At 43.0% G+C, this 19,619-nt stretch overlaps 1 protein-coding gene across 1 annotated transcript; it reads right to left on the bottom strand.

Annotated features, from left to right (window-relative positions):
- Positions 1 to 1,912: 1,912 nt before the first annotated feature.
- Positions 1,913 to 18,904, bottom strand: PLP1 (proteolipid protein 1). Its single transcript, XM_061137971.1, has 7 exons — positions 18,770 to 18,904; positions 9,592 to 9,778; positions 7,910 to 8,066; positions 6,561 to 6,729; positions 6,039 to 6,112; positions 5,214 to 5,279; positions 1,913 to 3,947 (listed from the first exon to the last, which is right to left on the bottom strand). The coding sequence occupies exons 1-7, from the start codon at positions 18,771 to 18,773 to the stop codon at positions 3,876 to 3,878; spliced, it is 729 nt and encodes a 242-aa protein (XP_060993954.1). The 5' UTR covers positions 18,774 to 18,904; the 3' UTR covers positions 1,913 to 3,875.
- Between the last annotated feature and the right edge of the window lie 715 nt (positions 18,905 to 19,619).

Below are 19,619 nucleotides of genomic sequence, written 5' to 3'. Positions count from 1 at the left end.
GAGCCACATGAAGTCATGGCCCTTAACCACGACCTCTCCCACATACTGAGGGGAGAATTCAGAGGCCCACCGCAGTCAGCCAATCAGACTGCTTCTTGCATGCTCCCTGCCTCCACTCTGCTCCACCCTGGGAAATTTCTCTGCTATGGTTGAAGCTGAGTGAGATCTTTGAGACCATATCTTTATCCCCTTTCAATCCACATCATCCCCAAACCTGAAATTCCTAGGATTTAGCACGAAGCTTATAAGGGCCCAATTAATATTTGTAGACTGAATTAGTGAATGAATGAATGTTGCTCCTGGCCAAACCCACAGCTTCCACACCCTGCATGACTGCACTCAATACTGACCCTGGAGATGCGAAAAGCAACACAGTTGATGCTGTAAGAAAATGTTTCTTGTTTATACTGCTGCATCTTGATCTTTGGCTGATCTAGGCACAAAGAGAACTCTTTCAGTTCAGAGAAAGGAGGTTTATGGTGTGTGGGAGAGCTAAGAACAATGCACTCAGTTGATAGACTGGATGTGCTCTCAGCTTCTGAGAGCCTAAAAAACTCGATCTATAGATGGGTCCCAGAGGGCAGAGCCAAATAAGGGCAGATGGAAAACACAGCTTTCTTGGTAACTGGCTTTCCGCTGTTCTGAGGCAAAAATACATTCACTCTATAGCAGCCTGAATCAGTTTTCCAAAATATGGTGCTCTGTCCTTGTTTGCCAGTGTCTAAAAATAATTCCTTGTCATATTTTTATTCTTTTTGTCTTAAAGTCATCCAACCAGCCTTGCTTGCAGAATATTAATTGCAGTGAAGCAGAAACCAGAAGATTACATTGAAACTACTTTTGTACAGAGCTCCTTAACTGATGAATACCTTGTTGCCCCCAAGCTAGACTCTCTTTTCTCTCTGATGATGCTCCTTGCCATCTCTTTAGGCTGGTCGTTAGAGTGCCAAATTCTAGCCTAGGGTTGTGACAGGGATTGAATGCTGTGTCCTAAGTGGGCTAGTGGGTGGGCCATTGGGATAGCATGTGCTACTAATTAACTTAATACTGCCCTGCCACAGATTGTTTAAATTTACATTGCCTTTACTATATCTGTTCTGCCCATACATTAAACCTTTCATCCAGTACTTCTCATAAAAAGCTAAGCATTATTCATGCATGAAGCACTAAGTGTTCATTATTGGAATATACAAACAATTCAAAGAAAAGTTTACAATAACTGAATCCTATACACACCAGGGCTGGGGCACTATTGTTACATAAAAGTGAAAGTCACTCAGTCATGTCCAACTCTTTGCGACCCCAAGGACTATACAGTTCCATGGAACTCTTCAGGCCAGAGTACTGGAGTGGGTAGCCTTTCCTTTCTATAGGGGATCTTCCCAACCCAGGAATCAAACCCAGGTCTCGCACACTGCAGGTGGACTCTTTACCAGCTGAGCCACAAGGGAAGCCCATTGTCATATTAAAGAAGTAACCATATTTGACTCTGAATTTGTAGAACATTCTGAAACCGATTTCTAAGTGAAAAGAAACCCTCAAATGCAATGAATTAGTATCAAGACCTGAGTTGAGTGCTAATCCAAGCCCAGATATATACTGGTTATTTGTGGTAATTTACCTTGCCTCTATTTCTTAGTGTCTCCAACTATAAAAACAGAAATGATTTATTTACTCTTTATTTCAGAAAATTGTTGTGAGAATGACTTGGGATGACCTGAAAAATAAATGAGGTCCTTGAACAAAGCACAATAAAGGTACAATTAGTTGAACTGCTATTGTGGGGTCAAACAGAACAATTCAATTAAAAGACACAGTTGTTTGATTGAGAACATTCTTAATTTTATTTTCTTTAATTTTATAAAATACATTTTGTAAGATAAGTTTCTAAAAGTTTATCCTTTATGTGTGTTAAAATTGAAATTCTATATCAGAAATGAAGGAAACACTTTCAGTTGATTAACTCTCTTCGTATGTGTATATGTGTGTATGTATACATAGAAAGTTTTCAGGGAAGGGTTGGTTATTTGTTATATTATTAAATCAAAACAAAACACAAGGTATGGATTACTTCACTTTCCTTGATCTTGATTGGTTTCTTACAGAACCTTTTCCATCTCCTCCCTATATGCAGCCTGGAAGCTTATTTTGTATACTTTGCTGAAAACAAATATCCAGTGTTTTTTTGGTAATGATTTTACATCTCCTTAAACGTTGTTGAAACCACTTTGGGGGAGAAAACAAAACCACTCTTTACATCAAAAGAGCTGCCTACAGTCATACCCATAAAATCTTTCCCTTAATAGAGACCAATCAGCTTTTTGTTTTTTTACCCAGCATTAAAACCCAAACAGAGAAAGGGAAGACTGAAACCTGGGAGCTATTTGGGTTTCAAACTCTTTCCCCCTTTCCTTTTCCGTGGAACCTTACCAACAGAATAGCTAATGGCTGGTGCATTTGGTTATGTGATCTGCACCAGGAGAGAATAACCTGTATGTTAAAACTGACTCTTTAACACACCAAGGTAACATTACTAAATCAAATTATCTCCCACCACCTAGAAAGGACATTCAGATAGGTTACTCAAATTGAGATTCAAATTCACCAAATCTGTTTCTGCAAAGAACAGAATCATTGGTCAAAACTCCCAATAGATGCAAGAACTAGCCAATTTTACATATCATTTGTGTTGTTTAATGTCCAATCTTCATTTGTTAGAGAATCATAATCAAAGAATCATTCTCCAGACCTTTCTGGTACAACCCCAAACGAGTGATAGACAAGCTGAAAAATATGAAATGTGCATCATTCTGAAACAAATCAAGATCTTCAAATCACCTGCTGTGACTGAATGGCTAATACCCCATGAAAAGAGCACCATTGTGAAGATATGACAGAGGCCAAAGTACACAACTAATTAACAGAACAAAGACATGCTATCCAAAGAGTTATCTATCCTGTGTCTACCAGAGGGCTGGCCCAGTTTACACCGTTAGCCACTAGCGACTGCTGCTCCTTAGGCCAGTCTTTTTTTCATATGAACTAGTTTCTCTCTATCCTCAGCTCCTTGGAAACCACAGGGTTGTCATGGTAGCTGTTATCAAGGAGAAGGGAGTAAGAAGATGCTGACTACACCCTGTTTCTCTTCTCTAACGAGGTATAAGGCCAAGCGCCCCCTTTGTCTACACAAACACTATGCTCCCTTATGCTATAAGTAAGGTTGGCTGAGTTAGGGCTTAAATAGTCCATCGCCATCAGGGTCAGTGCTCTCTTTCTATGGGCGAAAGATCCTTGCTTTGACCCCCTTCTCCCAGCTGCAATAGGTAGATTTGGGCAAATGCTCTTATTGTTTTGCTGGCATTCTTTTTTTTTTTTTTTTTCTTCTCTCTTCAGTGGTACTAGGGAGACTGGAGTGAGTTCTCGGTTTTGTACACCAAAGAGAATATATTTGGCTCCCAAGATGCAATGGGGACAGGTGCCTCCCTTCTCTCTACCTGAACATCTTTCTTTCCACTTTGTTTTCATCAGTGGAAGTGCCCTTTGAGAAGAAAACACTTCCTGGTCCTCAGGAGATGCTTGAAAATTGAATGAGAGCCTCCATTTCTTTGTGACTTGCAGTTGGGGTGTCACCATCTTTAAGAATTTCCCATTTCTAGCAGGAACCAGCTATGAAGCAAAATGACTAAAAGAGGTACGTAAGAGGGGAGAATCCGCAGAGACATTAATCACCATGAGACTCTCCTTTCTTGTTACACTCGTCAAGTAAGAAGAGGGCCAGTCAGTGGCAAAGGCGAAGAGTTAACATGGGAGATGCAGCACTGTAGGCTGTGTGGTTAGAGCCTCGCTATTAGAGAAAGGGAAATTTCTACAGGAGATCAGAACTTGGTGCCTCGGCCCATGAGTTTCAGGACGGCAAAGTTGTAAGTGGCAGCAATCATGAAGGTGAGCTGTAGGGAAGAGAAGAGAGAAGACCAATGAGAGTAGAAAAGGCAGCTCGCTCTCTCTTCCAATTCTTTTGGGAATGAGGAAGAGTAGAAATAAAATCACAGGTAAATAAAGAAAAAATATTCTACACAAAAAGAGCACATTCAAGCTTTTGCCCTATATACTTGACTAGAAATGCTCCATGAGACAGGCCCAGAGAATCAACTCAACAAGGATTTTTTCCACACCTCTGCTCTGTCCAGCACTGAGTTTTCCTCAGGGAAGTGAACACTACCTGGGCTCTGCCATCATCTTATCTGTATGTCTGAGTGACCTAGACTTCCTGTAGAGGCATAGCCCCACTGTGCAGCACAACCTTCTCCCACTTAATACAGCCATTTATTTCACAAGATGAAGAACAACTCAACTCTGGAGAAAACCCTCAGCGGTGGGAGTCAGGAGTGCTGCAAGCTGATCCTGGGCAGATCAACACTTATTCGTACCCCGTGTTCTTAATATTGAAGGCACGACATTGACACTGTGCCATAACACCATCAATAATAACAATTCTAATAATGTTAAGAGGTCCTTCCAGTATTTTCAGGAGAGCAACTAAATCCCTTGGAAGGCATCCAAGATGGATTCCTATTTATGGTATATAGAATTCCAGGTTATAAAAAAATCATGCTTAGTAAGGTTTCAGTGTTCTTGTCACGGATTTGACTAGGAAGTGTTAAGAATTAATGATAATTTCTGGCTGCAAAGCACTTGGCAATGTTACATGCTCTGTAAATGCTACATATTATTATTCTTTTTTAAATTATGTAGGTATGTATGTATTTGGCTGTGCCAGGTCTTAGTTGCAGTAAATGGGATCTTTGATCTTTGTTGCAGCTTGTAGAATCTTTAGCAATGGCATGCAAGCTTTTAGTTGTGGCATGTGGTATCTAGTTCCCTGATCCGGGATCAAACCCAGGTCCCTTGTGTTGGGAGCTCAGAGTCTTAGCCACTGAACCACCAGGGAGTCCCAATATCTTATTTCTTGACCATGAATCTCTTTCCTCCTCTTCCTTCACATCACTTGCTTGTTCCTATCTCATTTTTGGAAATTTTCTGCCTTGCCATCCCAAAGTAGAAGGACATAGTCTTTATACTCTGCTGTCTCTGCCCAGGAGTTTCTCTCCAGCATTTCAAGTTTAGAAGGAATTTATCTTTTTACCTTTTGGTATAGCTATCCCCAAGCTATCCCAGGACCATTCATTTGCCAAGATCATTCAAAGACAACTCACCAGGGAAACCAGTGTGGCTGCAGCCCCCACAAATGCGGCAATAAACAGATGGAAGGTCATTTGGAACTGTAAAAAAATACAGAAGAACTGGGTCTTGCAACAGCAAAAATAAGCTGTGCTATAGATTGTGAAGCGCAACTTTCAGAAGGTGTTGATATTTTTTGTGTGTGTTAATTTGGCATCTCTAACTAACTTGCCACATCCCAGAGTATAGGCCTCCCATTCCCCCGTGTACCCATAGCACCCAGAACACAGAATACTCATAAAATAGTATAGTCCTCCCAAATAATCAACTGGTTCCCCACGGTTGTGCCTGGGATCCCAAAACATTTTGCTTTCAAAGAAATGGTTTACTGCCTTCTTCCTTCCTTTTATTCCCCTGCTGCATTTGTGCATAAGATCCATTTTCAATACAGTGTTTTCCTTTTTCAAACGTACTTTCTTTTTAAATGAGATTGAGAAGTTCCAAACGAAATGTGTGTTATAAAATCTATGAATATCTGTGCACAACTCATTTCCTTGATAAGGTTTTTAAGAATAAAAATGTTCACTTGGGGGATTTTCCCATTAAGCTCTATCTTTACCTAAAGCTACAAATTCCTCTTTTAAGAGAGTAAGCCTTAGAATGGAAGATTTTCTCTGCTGTTTTTAGGAAACTAGATATTTTAACATGTATACACTCACTGGCTCAGGTGATATTTCACAGAAGGCAATCTGCTAACTCAAAACCCAGCAAAGAGAAACTGTAGTCCTTAAAATCCAAGATGGATAGAAATGTTACAGTTTGCACCATTTCATTGTAAAATAACCCAATGGCTCACTCACCTCAGCTGTTTTGCAGATGGACAGAAGGTTGGAGCCACACACCTTGCCAGGGAAAGCATTCCATGGGAGAACACCTAAGTAAGAGACAAATCTCACAAGGTAAGCTTCACAGAGTTTTGGGGTTACCTGGAGAACTTCTTCCATCTTTAATCATCCTGGCTGAAAAGTTGGGTCCTACTAATTATCAGGATTTTCTTTTCTAAAGATTTACTAAAAAAATAGAAGGTGGTATTGAACAGTTGCAAAATTTTCTGTTTGTTATTGAAATGAACTGCTTCTGGTTTCAGAACAGCAGTCAACTAAGAGAGAGCAGTGCAAACAGCCAAGAAAACTCCCACCACTTCCAACAAGTTCCCTTTTCAGGGAAGAAATCTCTCTGGTTTCAGTGGAGAGGGATTAATGAACTAAGATTCAAGCATCCATACTTCTTATTTCTCCCCATAAATACCACCCTCCTTAGCCTAAGAACCAAATATATCATGCTTCTATAGGGAGTAGGGGAGCCAAGCCACCCTAACTCACCATACATTCTGGCATCAGCACAGAGAGTGCCTATACTTGCAGAGGTCTTGCTGGGGGCGGCAATAGACTGGCAGGTGGTCCAGGTGTTGAAGTAAATGTATACAGGCACAGCAGAGCAGGCAAACACCAGGAGCCACACAACGGTCAGGGCATAGGTAATGCCCACAAACTAAAACAATTGACATGGAGTGGTTAGAAATCAGTGTCAGCCTGCAGACATTGAAATGTAAACAAAGAGATCCTGGAATGGCATATGCCAGACATGAGACCAGATTTCAGGGATCTCTGCCAAATGAAATTAGTAAGTGGGGCACCTCTGCCAAATGTCATTGGCAGTATTTTATCTACTAGAGAATTGGCCCCAAGTAATAACGGGGAGGGGGAGAATGGGTGGGGGTTGGAGTGAGGAGGACCCCTGGGTTAGAAAGGCTTCGGGAGATTGTTTGGACAGATAAGGTGTGAAGAAATCAAAAGAGATCTTGAAAGAAAGTCGTGCCATTTAAATGCCTTAGGCTGAGCTTAGAAAATGTCCCTTGTCAAAGGACTTTGGATCCCTAGTTATTGAATAAAGCCAATAAAAGATTTCAATTTCCAATCTAAAAACCTTTCTAAGCCAACTGCTAGCCACAAAAGACAACAACACAATCCCCAGATGTTCAGCCCCCAAATGGTCTTTAACTCTAGAGGCTGGAAACCAATGTGTACCTCACTAGAAGCATAATAGCCCTCTGACAGATAAGGCCTTAAATGCAGATCTATGCTAGTTCCCTCTGGGACCTTCAACAATGTAGGATCCCAGAATAGTATGGATTCCATCTCGGAGTCAATTACTTAATTTCTATGATCCACCCTTCCTCTCAGATCAGGAACCTACATCTCAATCCACTGAGTAGCATTTTAAATTCTTAGGCAGTCAGATCTACTCTTGCTGTGGTCCCAGCTAGGAGGGGATCAAAAAGGTACCAGTAGATGGCTTAGAAATGGTCTGATTGTATGAAGCACCCCACAGAACTCAGGCTTTCCCTTTTGAGATGAAATTTTTCTAGGGACCTTTTGAAAAGTGAGGCTAAGCCAGCTGGGCACCACGTTCTTCCTGACCTTCTCATTTGGCCGTAGCCATCAGGTCCTCACTCAGAAGCCAGGCCCCTAGAGAGGACCCAGCCTTGGGTGGGGATGAGGCCACAGACTCATGCTCAGTTGTCCCCCACCCCTTGTTATTGCCACAAAATCCTGAGGATGATCACCTTGTCGGGATGTCCTAGCCATTTTCCCAAACAATGACACACCCGCTCCAAAGAATGAGCTTGATGTTGGCCTCTGGAACCCCTCCCCTTCTGGCCCCCTGTTACCGTTGCACTCAAGCCCTTGCCGCAGATGGTGGTCTTGTAGTCGCCAAAGATCTGCCTGACTGCGCCAGTGGTGTAGAAGCCCTCGGCCAGCAGGAGGGCCCCATAAAGGAAGAAGAAAGAGGCAGTTCCATAGATGACATACTGGAAAGCATGGATCCTGTGTTAACAGATAACACAAAGCCAGAACATCTTATGCATGGAGGACCCGGTTCCCTTGCTGCATAAGTCAGTTGGACTCTTGAGTAGGCTCCTAGACAAAGCTAGGGATGCTTTAGGGGAATCACTAGGTTCTTCCTCTAGGCTTCTACCTTGTACTTATTGAAGTAACTGGAAAAGGGAATGACAACCCACTCCAGTATTCTTGCCTGGAGAATCCCATGGACAGAGGAACCTGGTGGGCTACAGTCCACAGGGTCACAAAGAGTTGGACACAACTGAGCAACTAACACTTTTTGAAGTAAAAGAAGATGCTCCTCCCCCATATTTGGCTTACCCTGTGACCTGAAGAACTGAGGCCCTACTTTACTTGGCCTGACCCTTCAGAGATGCTCCCTCAGAGGAGAGAGGAGAGAGGAGCTAAGTAAGAAGGAAGATGGATAAAGGAAGTAGAGCCTAACTTGCTCTAGAAACAGGAGAGGCTTAGTATTGGGCCAGAGCACACTCAAGTGTTGTGGTGAAACGAGAGCAGCAGCCCCACTCTGTCCAATCAGTGTGCCTCCTGCGAATTCTCTATATGGACCACTGCAGAGGCTCCAACTCAGTCCATGTTAACCCTACCCAGCAGAATTGAGAACATGTGAGAAAAAGCAAGGGCAGGGGTGGGGTGGGTGTGGTTAGGAGTGAGGTGGCAGGCAGGCAGACCTCCTCCCCTGAATGTGGCACTTCCTCTTCATTTAGGGCTTCAGATGTACTGTAGGTGGGATCTGCACACATATCAATGTGTGTATGTGGAATCTAGAAAAAATGGTACAGATGAACCTATTTGCAGGGCAGGAATAGAGACATAAATGTACAGAACAGATGTGTGGACATAGAGTGGGGGGAGGGATGGATAAATTGAGAGATTGGGATTGACATATGTATACACTGTGTGTGTGCTAAGTCGCTTCAGTCGTGTCCAACTCTTTGCAACACTATGGACCATAGCCCGCCAGGCTCCTCTATCCATGGGGATTCTCTAGGCAAGAATACTGGAGTGGCTGGCCACACCCTCCTCCAGGGTGCCTTCCCAACCCAGGACTTTCCCAACCAAGAAACTTGGCAGGCAGGTTCTTTACCACTAACACCAGCTGGGAAGCCCCATATATATATATTCACTTTCACTATATATACACTACCATGTGTAAAATAGATAGCTAGTGGGAAGGTGCTTTATTAGCACAGAGAGCTCACTTTTGTGTTCTATGATGACCTAGATGGGTAGGATGGCAGGGGAGGGTAAGATGGAGGTCCAAGAAGGAGGGGATATGTGTATACATATAGCTGGTTCACTTTTTTGTACAGCAGAAACTAACACAACATTGTAAAGCAACTATATCCCAATAAAAAATTGTTTTTTAAAAAAGAAGGAAGACCCAGGAATTCTGTCTGGCTCCACACCAATCCCCTACTAGTCACTAAGGTACTGATGAGTTTCATGTCTCTAAGATAGACAGGATTGGTAGGGGAGAGTAGGTACTTACACATTGATAAGATACTCATAGTCCTGGTAGTTTTTGGAGAAATACGTCTCAATTAGCTTTTCTGTACCAGTGAGTGCTTCATGTCCACAGCCACAGAATAGTGCCACCCCAAAGAAACACAATCCAGTGGCCACCAGGGAAGCAAAGGGGGCCCCTACGAGACATCTCGCACAGCACTCTAACAAGCCTGAAGAAAAAGGAGGGCAAACAGTCAGGGATGTACAATACATAGCTCATCACTCATCTCTCTCTGCCAGCCCAACCAGGCCCTGTGCTCACATGCATGGATGCAGGGTTGGAGGAGGCTCAGAGACAAAAAGCAAGAGAGTCTAGAACCTCAGAATTTTGGAATGTGAGACTGACTCCCTCAAACCATATTTTGTTCCATTCTTAAAGATTAATCCTTACCTTGAATTCCCAAAATGTCCATGAGTTTTTGAATAATCAGTATTCAAGTAGGCCACTAGAAATGATGCTCTCATTCCCTCCTTTCTTATCTTTCTGATTTGTTTGTTTTCACCATTTATCAACTTTTATGGAGTACTTACTGTGTGCCCAGCATTGTGCTAGGTGTCATGTAGAGTGTGAACATATAAAAGACATAGATACTGCCATGGGGACATTTTTGTCTATGGAGGAGAATGAGCTAAGTAGACCTGATATTTTCAACCAACAGTTTCAGGCAGCCTAGTAAATGGCTACAAAGGGTAAATGCCCTTTGAATTTCACAGAAATATTGATATTGCCAGGCAAGAGTTGACCCTTAAAGAGCATTTCAGGTGGGAAAACTCTGAAATTGCATGTTCCTGGGTATTTCTGAACATTGTATTTGTGGCACAGAATGCTTGATTCTTCTTAGTCTGGATGTCTGGAGAGCAGTCCAAAGAAAGGAGGAAACTGGCAGAGGACAGGAGAGGTTCATGGGAGGATGACTATTATTCACAGTAGTAAACATACAGGCTAAATGATATGGGGACACTTTGCATGACTGACTTGTCCCCCTATGCTACAGTTTGGCCAATGTCCCCACCCTTAGTCCTACCCTGGAGTTCTGTCAAAACAACTACAAAGAGATGTTATACAAAGCCAACAAAGCATGAAATGTCTTTCTGGCATGACAAAACACACTAGGGCCTGGGAATACAGCTGTCTTAAAATGCTGAGACTCTGAAATTCCCCAGATCTGGTACCCCAGGCCCCATGCAAGTGTTGCTGAGAAACAGGAAGGGCACGTAAGAAGTCACAGGTTCTGAGAGTAGCTGTGTCCCAAGTACAAGTCCTGAGCTCTAAGGTGTCATGTGGAGTGAAACAACAAATGTTTCATCCATCCAGTAGATGATGGAGAAAGGCACCTTCTAGCCTCTTGGCCACAACCCCAAAAGGTTAAAGAAATGAAAATCTTCAGAAAATAAATTATATATACACTAATTTTATCCATCTATTCACATATCATATAGATATGGTATATGAATTATTTTTGTATATATTATATGCATTGTTGCTGTTCAGTCACTGTCGTATTTGACTGTTTGTGACCCCATGGACTGCAGCATGCCAGGCTTCCCTGTCCTTCACTATCTCCCAGAGTTTGCTCAGACTCATGTCCATTGAGTTGATGATGCCATCCAACCATCTCGTCCTCTATCATCTTCTTCTCCTTCTGCCCTTAATGTTTTCCAGCATCAGGGTCTTTTCCAATGAGTCATCTCTACGCATCAAGTGGCGAAAGTATTGGAGCTTCAGCATCAGTTCTTCCAATGACTATTCAGGGTTGATATACTATATGCATATATAAATTATTTGTGTGCATACACACACACACAAATAAATAGCAAATGTGCCAAGAAGCTGCTATTTTGGAAAAGCATGCTGAAACTCCTTACACAAATAAAATGCATTGTATTCACTTTTAGATTTGGACTTTATCCAAAGCTCATTTTTTTAATGCCAGGGACCAGGGGAATCCTTTGCCTGACTCTCTTAATACTAGTACAGTTTCTTTTTAGCCCTGAGTGCTTGACCATCTGGTGATGTGCCTGAACTATGTCCATGTGAACAGATTCTGAAGGACCAAATTATCTCTATCGTGAGAAAGCTGAGGTAGAGGCATTTGTCTCTGTTCTCAGGGCCACAGTGTGAGTGAGTCCTCTGTCCCACTGTCCCCTAACATGATAGCCCTTCCTTGGTGCTGAAAGAGCCTCTTCCTCAATATTCTTGTGTGTCACCCCAGAGATGAGGCATAGAAGCCCAAGCCAAGCAAAATAAGTAGCTAACATTTGAAGCAGAACTGCATTTGCTCCCTTCTCTAAGAACTGAAGGCCAACTGTCAGAAAACTTGGCCTCTGTGGGAAGCAATCAGTTTGTAGCTGCGCTGCTCTAAATGGAGGCAGAGTTTACTTAGTATGAATTGTGCTTGGTAAGAGTGCCTCATTAGATACTGGCACATGGAGTGTGAGTGTGTGTGTGTGTTCCCACATGCACACACTTGTGCCAGAGTGGGGGCACATGCATGAATGCAAACATGCACATAAATGCATGTATAAGCCAGAGAGAAAAACAGCACTTGAAATTGATTATTGTTCTCAGGAAACATTCAGATATCAATCTTCCTCTTTCTTTCTTTCTTTTTTTTTTTTTTTGATCACGATTTTTTTTCCATTTATTTTTATTAGTTGGAGGCTAATTACTTTACAATATTGTAGTGGTTTTTGTCATACATTGACATGAATCAGCCATGGATTTACATGTTCCCCATCCTGATCCCCCCTCCCACCTCCCTCTCCACCCAATCCCTCTGGGTCTTCCCAGTGCACCAGGCCCGAGCACTTGTCTCATGCATCCAACCTGGACTGATGATCTGTTTCACCCTAGATAAAATACATGTTTCGATGCTGTTCTCTCGAAACATCCCACCCTCGCCTTCTTCCATATGGTAACGATAACCTTATATGCCTATCTTCCTCTTTCTTAACAGGTCAAGATACTAGATGCATCTTGTAAGTCAAGAAAAGGAGCTTGGAAATAAACAGTGCGGCCATTTTCCTTCTCTGCCTATCCAAATCTTCCCCACCCCCAAACTCTTAGAATCTTCTAGTAAAGAAGGTCTCTGAAGCCTGGGGGTGGAGGGAGGGGAAGGTGCATGACCCCACTGTTCCCTCTCTCCCCAGCACAGGGTCAGGGCTTGGACAGAACCCTCCATAGCTCCCCTGGACAAAGAAGCCTTGTTTTTTCCCTGAGATCTCAGGAGCCTCATTTGTATTCTGCAGGGGCCTCCAGGCCTGGGGGTGGGAAGGGGGTCAGACCCAGGGAACAATGGAAGAACTGTTTGTTTAGCCCAGAGTAAGGAGAACCATCCTCCCTAGCAAGTGACCGTCCTGCGCCCACTGACTCACCCCACCTTTTTTATCCTGGAAAGGGCTAAAATGGTGGTTCAGGTGAGATCAGGAATGAAAAAACTTGAACTCTTGCTAACGAAACAGAATTCCACTCTAAGTTTCAGCTGATGCCCCCTCCAGGGTTGTAAAGATCAGGGGGGAAAGCCTTGTTAGTTTATCTGATCCCTGTTTCATCCAAATAATCAGAGAGTATCATATATAGTGTTCTTACTGGGTGATAAAGGGCTCAGCCTTGGGAGCAACTCTGAATCATCCACTGATATTCTTTCTTCTTCAATACATTTTTCCTCCATTTTCTTAGAGCTCAAATAACTTAGCACCCCTTTTTCTGCTCTACTGCCACTCAAAGCAAGGTACAAGAAAGACCTAGGCTTTAATGAGTCTCTAACATGGAGTTGAAATTAAATGGCCCTGAGTATATCTATCACTCTTCAGCTATAAATAGTTCAACAATATCAGCATAAGATGTCCATCTCTTCACATTGAAATGAAATGTTTGTTCTGGGGGCATTTAAGTTCAGCAGAAGTGAAGCATCTCCACCAGTCAGCCCAAGCAAAAAATCAAATTTTGGATTCCAACTGGGAAAGATTCAGAACATGCAATAAATTGTGTCTTCAAAGAAGTTTACAATCAAAATATTCTGAGAAAGGTTCATTGGGTTCCCTTTGATTTGGGGATGTGTGAACAATAACCTAAAGCCAAAGGTTCTCCATTTCAGAAGACTTCATGGTTGAAAAGGTACCGGTTTGATTCAGGAAGGCCATGAGGGATTCTGTAGAAGTTCCTTGGCCTCTCAAGAGGCATTCTTACATTTCCAGGCTAAGTATTGACTGCAACATGGTGGAGTTGGCAGAAAAGAACTATATAGCAATAATATTACCCAATGCAACCAAATTGAATTAAACCACCTGATCTTTTCTAAAGATTTTTGTATAGATCATTTTTAAAGTCGTTACTAAATTGGTTATAATATATTGCTTCTATTTTATGTTTTTTTTTTTGAGATTTTGGCTCTTAGGGATGGAGGGGATCTTAGCTCCCTGACCAAGGATTGAACTTGCACCCCCTGCATTGGAAGGCAAAGTCTTAACCACTGGACTGCCAGGGAAGTCCCTAAACCACCTGACTTTGATGAAAGATCATACAGAAAAATAATGACTTTCCCCAGGGGTTGCCTTTCCATTCATTGGATTCAGTACAATTATTAAGCATATGGCAATAACCTAGATACTGTGGGAAACAAAAGGGAACTATAAGGCCCAGTCCCTTCCTTCAAAGACCTTTCAGTCTTGTTGGGGAGAACAAACATATCGGCAAATCAAAGACCAAAGCTACCTACAATTTAGTGTTTAAATGTGTATAACCAAGCCCTGTGGGCAAAATGTAAGCAAAGGGGAAATATTCTGTGTTGGCTAGATGTATCTGCAAACTCCCAAAACTAATCAATCTGTGATAGAACTTCAAATACTTCTCATTAATGCTCTTCACAGGAATCTGACAAGGATCAACAGGACTGTTGTGACTCTCATCCAGATTTCTGTCTATCCAAGGTACTGGGTTGATTCTGATGCTGTCTCTTTAAGCAGGAGCCAAGGGCTCCCGAGCCCTCCCTCCTTTCCCATGCCCTGGACATGCCTCAAGGACAAGCTCCATGATGGAAATTCAGTTTGAATCTGGGAACCCATCAAAGGGAGGAAAGGAAGGTCTTTCATCAAAAGGGATGATAGAAAGAGACCAATTGTGCCTTGCACAAATCCCAGCCTGTCCCTTGAATCCAGCTGACAAAGGGAGAGATAGAAGAACCCTATACAATAGAGCTAAACAACAGGCAGGCTCATTGAGCGAAAAACTGGCCCCATCTCTCTAAGTCTCTAATCTGAGCTACAGTCTTACTCTCCTCCCAGAACCCACCCCTTAACCTCACCCCATGAACAGAGGCTCACTTGATCAGGACCTATCGCAGTTGACAGGGCCAAGATGCTAGAGCAGCCGTGACTGGTACCAGGAATGGATGGGGATGAATGGGTGGGTTCTAGGAGTAAAACAACAATCATCAGGAGGTGCCAGAGACAAAGACTTTTGCTTATGGCTTTATCCAGATCAGACAAAGCCTTGCTTATAATCTTGTCTTTCCTACATGAAATCATCACTTATACCATGTTCAAGTGCTGGAAAGGGGCTCTGTAGCCACTGGGGCATGAAAATCCAAGCTTGCTAGATAGTCAAGTCATGCAGACATAATTAAATAAAAATGAAGCTCAGCCTCCTCTTTGAAAAGATATTATTATTACCATGGCAACAGGATCTGGACCACTTTGTTTCCTATATTCCCTACTCCTCCCCCAAACACACACACTCACACATGCACACATGCATGGGTGCATACATGCATTGATGTACGCCAACTTGTACCCAAACATTGGGAGGCTGGGGTGGAGACTGGATTGTTAAACTCTATCCCTGACATGTTGTCCTCACTTTGCCCACTTCTGGGAAAATGAAAGAGAAGCAACTGGTACTAAACTGAGAGACAACAGTTTCCATACTTCATTCCTCAGCCCAGTCTCCCACCAATTCCTCCTCTTCCCTTGGTTGCAGTGTGAAGCTGTTCTAGGGAACCTTGTTCTCTTCCTTGGGATGTCACTGACTCCTTTCCAGAGCCCGGCCTGGCAGAAAGCTCAGAGGCCAGTGCAGAGCTGAGTGATCACCTTTAAGACCATTTTAAAATAACCAAGGGGTTTTCAATGAGAGTTTGACACTGGGCAGGCCCTGACAGTGGGAAGGGAAGGGAAAGCTACTCTGTTCACCTGCCAAGGCTGCTGTTATCTTTCCCAATCAGTTTACTGCCCTAACTTGATGTTTTCTGGACCTGAAGTTCTGTGGGCAAGGAGGGCATTTCTACTGTTGCTTTCTTTCAACACCAAGAACCCTGGGGACGGTTTTCAAGGCTTCAGGGTAACACACAACAAGGGAAAAAGATGCCATTGGCATCTGCTTTCATGGATTTGGAGACTGTATTTTCCCTCCTATCCATTTCTCAAGGGTTTCTTGGGTCTATTTACTATTCAGAGAGATTTGAGAGTGTAGTTCTAGTTGTCAGGTTGTTGAGTAAATTTCTGGCTTTCCTAGCAGAAAGCCAGGGCAAAAGGCCCTTGAATCAGAGCAGACCTTTTAATCTGCCTGGTTCTCCTCTGGCTCTGCTGGGCCGAGGTAAGGAGTGGGGTGGGGAAGGGTACATATGATCATTTTAGTCAGTGTCTCTAGGAAAAGTAAGTGAATGTGCTGGTTTTCATCTGCTTTCTTTTTAGCTCCTGGCACTCTTGCAGCTTTCTTGCCATCATGATGGGATTCAGTTAGTCTTCAAGCATTTAGTAAAAACCTGGACCCCTGCTTTGCCTCCACACTTTTTGCCTGGGCTGCACTCACACTGTGAGCCAGCCAAAACTACACTGCTCAGCAAACAGCCACCTTTGGAGGGAAGCATCATAGTCTGGTTACCAGGGTAACAGCCACTGTTCTCAGACATCAGGCTTTGCAAGAGCCAATATTTTGCTGTTCGGTAATGGCATTGTGTTACTAAGCAGAGAATAATCAGCTATTGCTCTTTGGCTCTTTTCCAGTTCCATTGTTATCCAAAAGACTCATTTGGAACATCCCTCTCCCAAGTCAGGACAAGGTTTAGTGAACTCTCATGTCCCTTGTAAACCTTTTGTGTGAACACTACAGAATTCCCTGTTCCTCCTCATTTCCGATCCTACTTGATTCTCCGTGGTGGAGGTAGTGAGCTTCCTATTCCTGGGGATGATTAAGAAGAAGCTGTAGGAACATTTGAGAAGGGAATCCTGCACTGAGAATTAGCTCAGACAGCTTCTAAAGTTCCTTCCAGTTCAATCCAACATTCTATGATATAATCTGTCCAGTGCAATAGTTAAACAGCAACACACTCCCTGTCGGAAGCAGTAGCAGTCCAGTACCTTGCTAGAGATGGTCTATTACTTAAAAAGCATTTGAAATATCAATACTTTGCTATTGCGTAACTGAGAGCATAATGGCTACTCTATCATGTGCACCTAGCCCAAGTATGGCTCACCCTCAGATTAAGAGATCCCATACACAGCTTCGACTGTTCCCTCATCTGCAATAATCTTCCCTGGAGGAAATCATCTAGCCTCTGTAACAGGAAACTGTCCCTATGGTCACCTGATTTTTCCTGCCTTTTCCTCAGGGCTTTTACTCCCTAAGGAAGTAGTATTCAGCATCCTTCTTTATTCCCTCTCTGTTTTTGATTCACAACCTACCCAATCAGCTGCCCTGACTTCAGGTAAGGTTCTTGACATTATCTAGGACAGGAACTGAGTTCTTGCAATATTCACCTCTCATTTGGCCCCACTCGACTGGACAATTCTTACCCAAGTGCACAAAGTACATGCAAAGAAACTCAATCACTTCAGGAAGAATAAGAGACAGCCTGTACATGCATCATTGTATAATAATTAGTATTATTATTATTTACAGCTGTTATAGAGTTTGCCCATTTTCAAAGGACTCCCACATATTATTTTTTATTTTTATAACCCTGAAAGTAGACAAAGCAATTATCATTATCCCTATTTTCCAGATGATGAAGTAATAATTCATAGCAACCTACCCAATGTCACCAAGTTCATAAGTAGCAGATCTGGGATTCGAACCTCATTATGTTCACTTCTAGTCCAGTGCTCGTGCCTTCTTAATTATCCTGCCTGAATACATGCCTCAAGAGCTCTCTCAGTGTTTCAGGATGAAACAACTTAAAAACTGACACTAGCCTAATATAATTGAAAACCCATCTCCGTAGATGTTTTTGGAATCTTCTGGGTAATACATTTGATGGTGAATACACAGGACAGTTGATTCTAATTTCATTTAGGACACATTCAAGCTGTTGCTCTTGTTTTGCCAAATATGAGCAATGTCTACATGTTTCTGTGGCCTCCTGTATGAACAAAAATTCTTGTGCTATGTACATCTTGCACTCAGTGAACACTACAAGAGACCAGACCATGTAGCTTCTCTCTACAGAGATGCCCTTAGGACTCAACCAAGTCAGCAAAAGCCCTAAGGTCCCAGTAGCCTCCTTGTTACAGCAGGGATTTAGAATCTGAGTCACGCCCTCAGGAAGGCTAAGTCTGTAATATTTGCTAGATATGGTCACCCATATGTGTGCATGTGTGTGCACACACACACAGCCCTACCCATATCTCTTCCTTATGGTAAAGCCATTAAGGATTTTATTTTCATTTCCTGAACTTGAGATCGGCCTCCTCAGCCATGGCCAAACCTGAATCCATGTCACTCAATTTCATTCTGATGCCCCACAGGGCCCAAATTTTGTTTCAAGCAAGCAGTCATTTGTACAGTTGAGAGCCAGCCAACATTAGTTGCCTACAGCAGAACCAAGGATGTCAGCTGACCAGGCCATTACCAGTACATGGGGACCAGGGGAAAAGAGAAGGCAGAGGGAAGTAAGGGGGTAGGAGGACACATGACCACATCCAGCCCTCCAGACACTCTCTCCAAGGACCTGTGGGACTCTCCATGTGCTGCTGGAGTTCTTTGGCAATAAAGCATCATTATCAGTACAGCAGAGAAGGAGTTAATCTAATTGCCTGCTAAGGAATGAAAAAGAAAACAAGTGCCAGAACACAATTCATTTCAACCATTAGAAACTCCAAACTCCAAAGTTCTTGCAAATTCCTATGCTCTGGCTTGAATCTTCCAATCTAAAGTTTTTGAAACTCACCCATGTCTTTGGGACTCTGACTCCAATGGTAGCCGGCTGGCTAGTCTGTTTGTTCAGCTGGAAGGATCCTGGTCTCTCCAGTCTCCTTCTTCGGTCCTTTACTTTTTCTCTCTGAGTATCTTTGTCCTCTTCTCCTGCAATGAAAAGGGCTTTCTGATTGACAGCCAACCCCCTTAAAGGGACAGGCCCACTTTCCTCCTCCTCTCCTCCTCCCCTTCTCCTCCCCTTGTCCCCACCTCCTCAGGATACTCCCTTCTCTAAGGCCTCCGTCTTCTCTTTCTGCTTTTCAGTGCCAATTGTCTCTTTTTCTTTTTTTCTTCTCCCCCCACCCCCCACCAAGGCTTGCCTATGTGGAATTTCACTTTGCTGCAGAGACATCTGGAAATGTGGTTTGGGGGTGGAAATAAAAGAAAAAGGTCCTGCAAGCCTCCAACTGATCCTTAGCTCTATTTTGGTATGAGATGATGTGGCAGCGTAAGTGTTGGAGGCCATGAAGGTGGTAGCCCTGGTGAGGCAGTCAGGGTCAAAACCCTAGATGTGATCTCCTAGTCTTTCTAACTCTGCCTCAACACCACCCCTCATGCCTAACTGTTCTTGACCCTATCCACCTTTACCCTCCCCCTCCACTCTAGAAAATAAGCGCTTCTCCTAACTCCTCCCATTCCAGTTTTAGAAACACAATAGAGAAAAAAAAATGTCTTTTAAAAATAATTTCCTCCAAATCCTTCTTGGTTTCAACTGAATGAGGACAAAACACAAGCTGTTGATTCCTCGAACAGATTTTGACCAAGCTGGAGAAAGCTAGAATTGTAATCATTTTATAGACAGGATAACGGAGACCCAGGGAGGG

The sequence above is a fragment of the Dama dama genome, chromosome X (assembly GCF_033118175.1).
Source record: "Dama dama isolate Ldn47 chromosome X, ASM3311817v1, whole genome shotgun sequence".
In the NCBI taxonomy this organism is placed as follows: domain Eukaryota; kingdom Metazoa; phylum Chordata; class Mammalia; order Artiodactyla; family Cervidae; genus Dama; species Dama dama.
The sequence above is the reverse complement of the archived record's forward strand: the minus strand, read 5'-3'. Positions and strand labels throughout refer to the sequence as shown.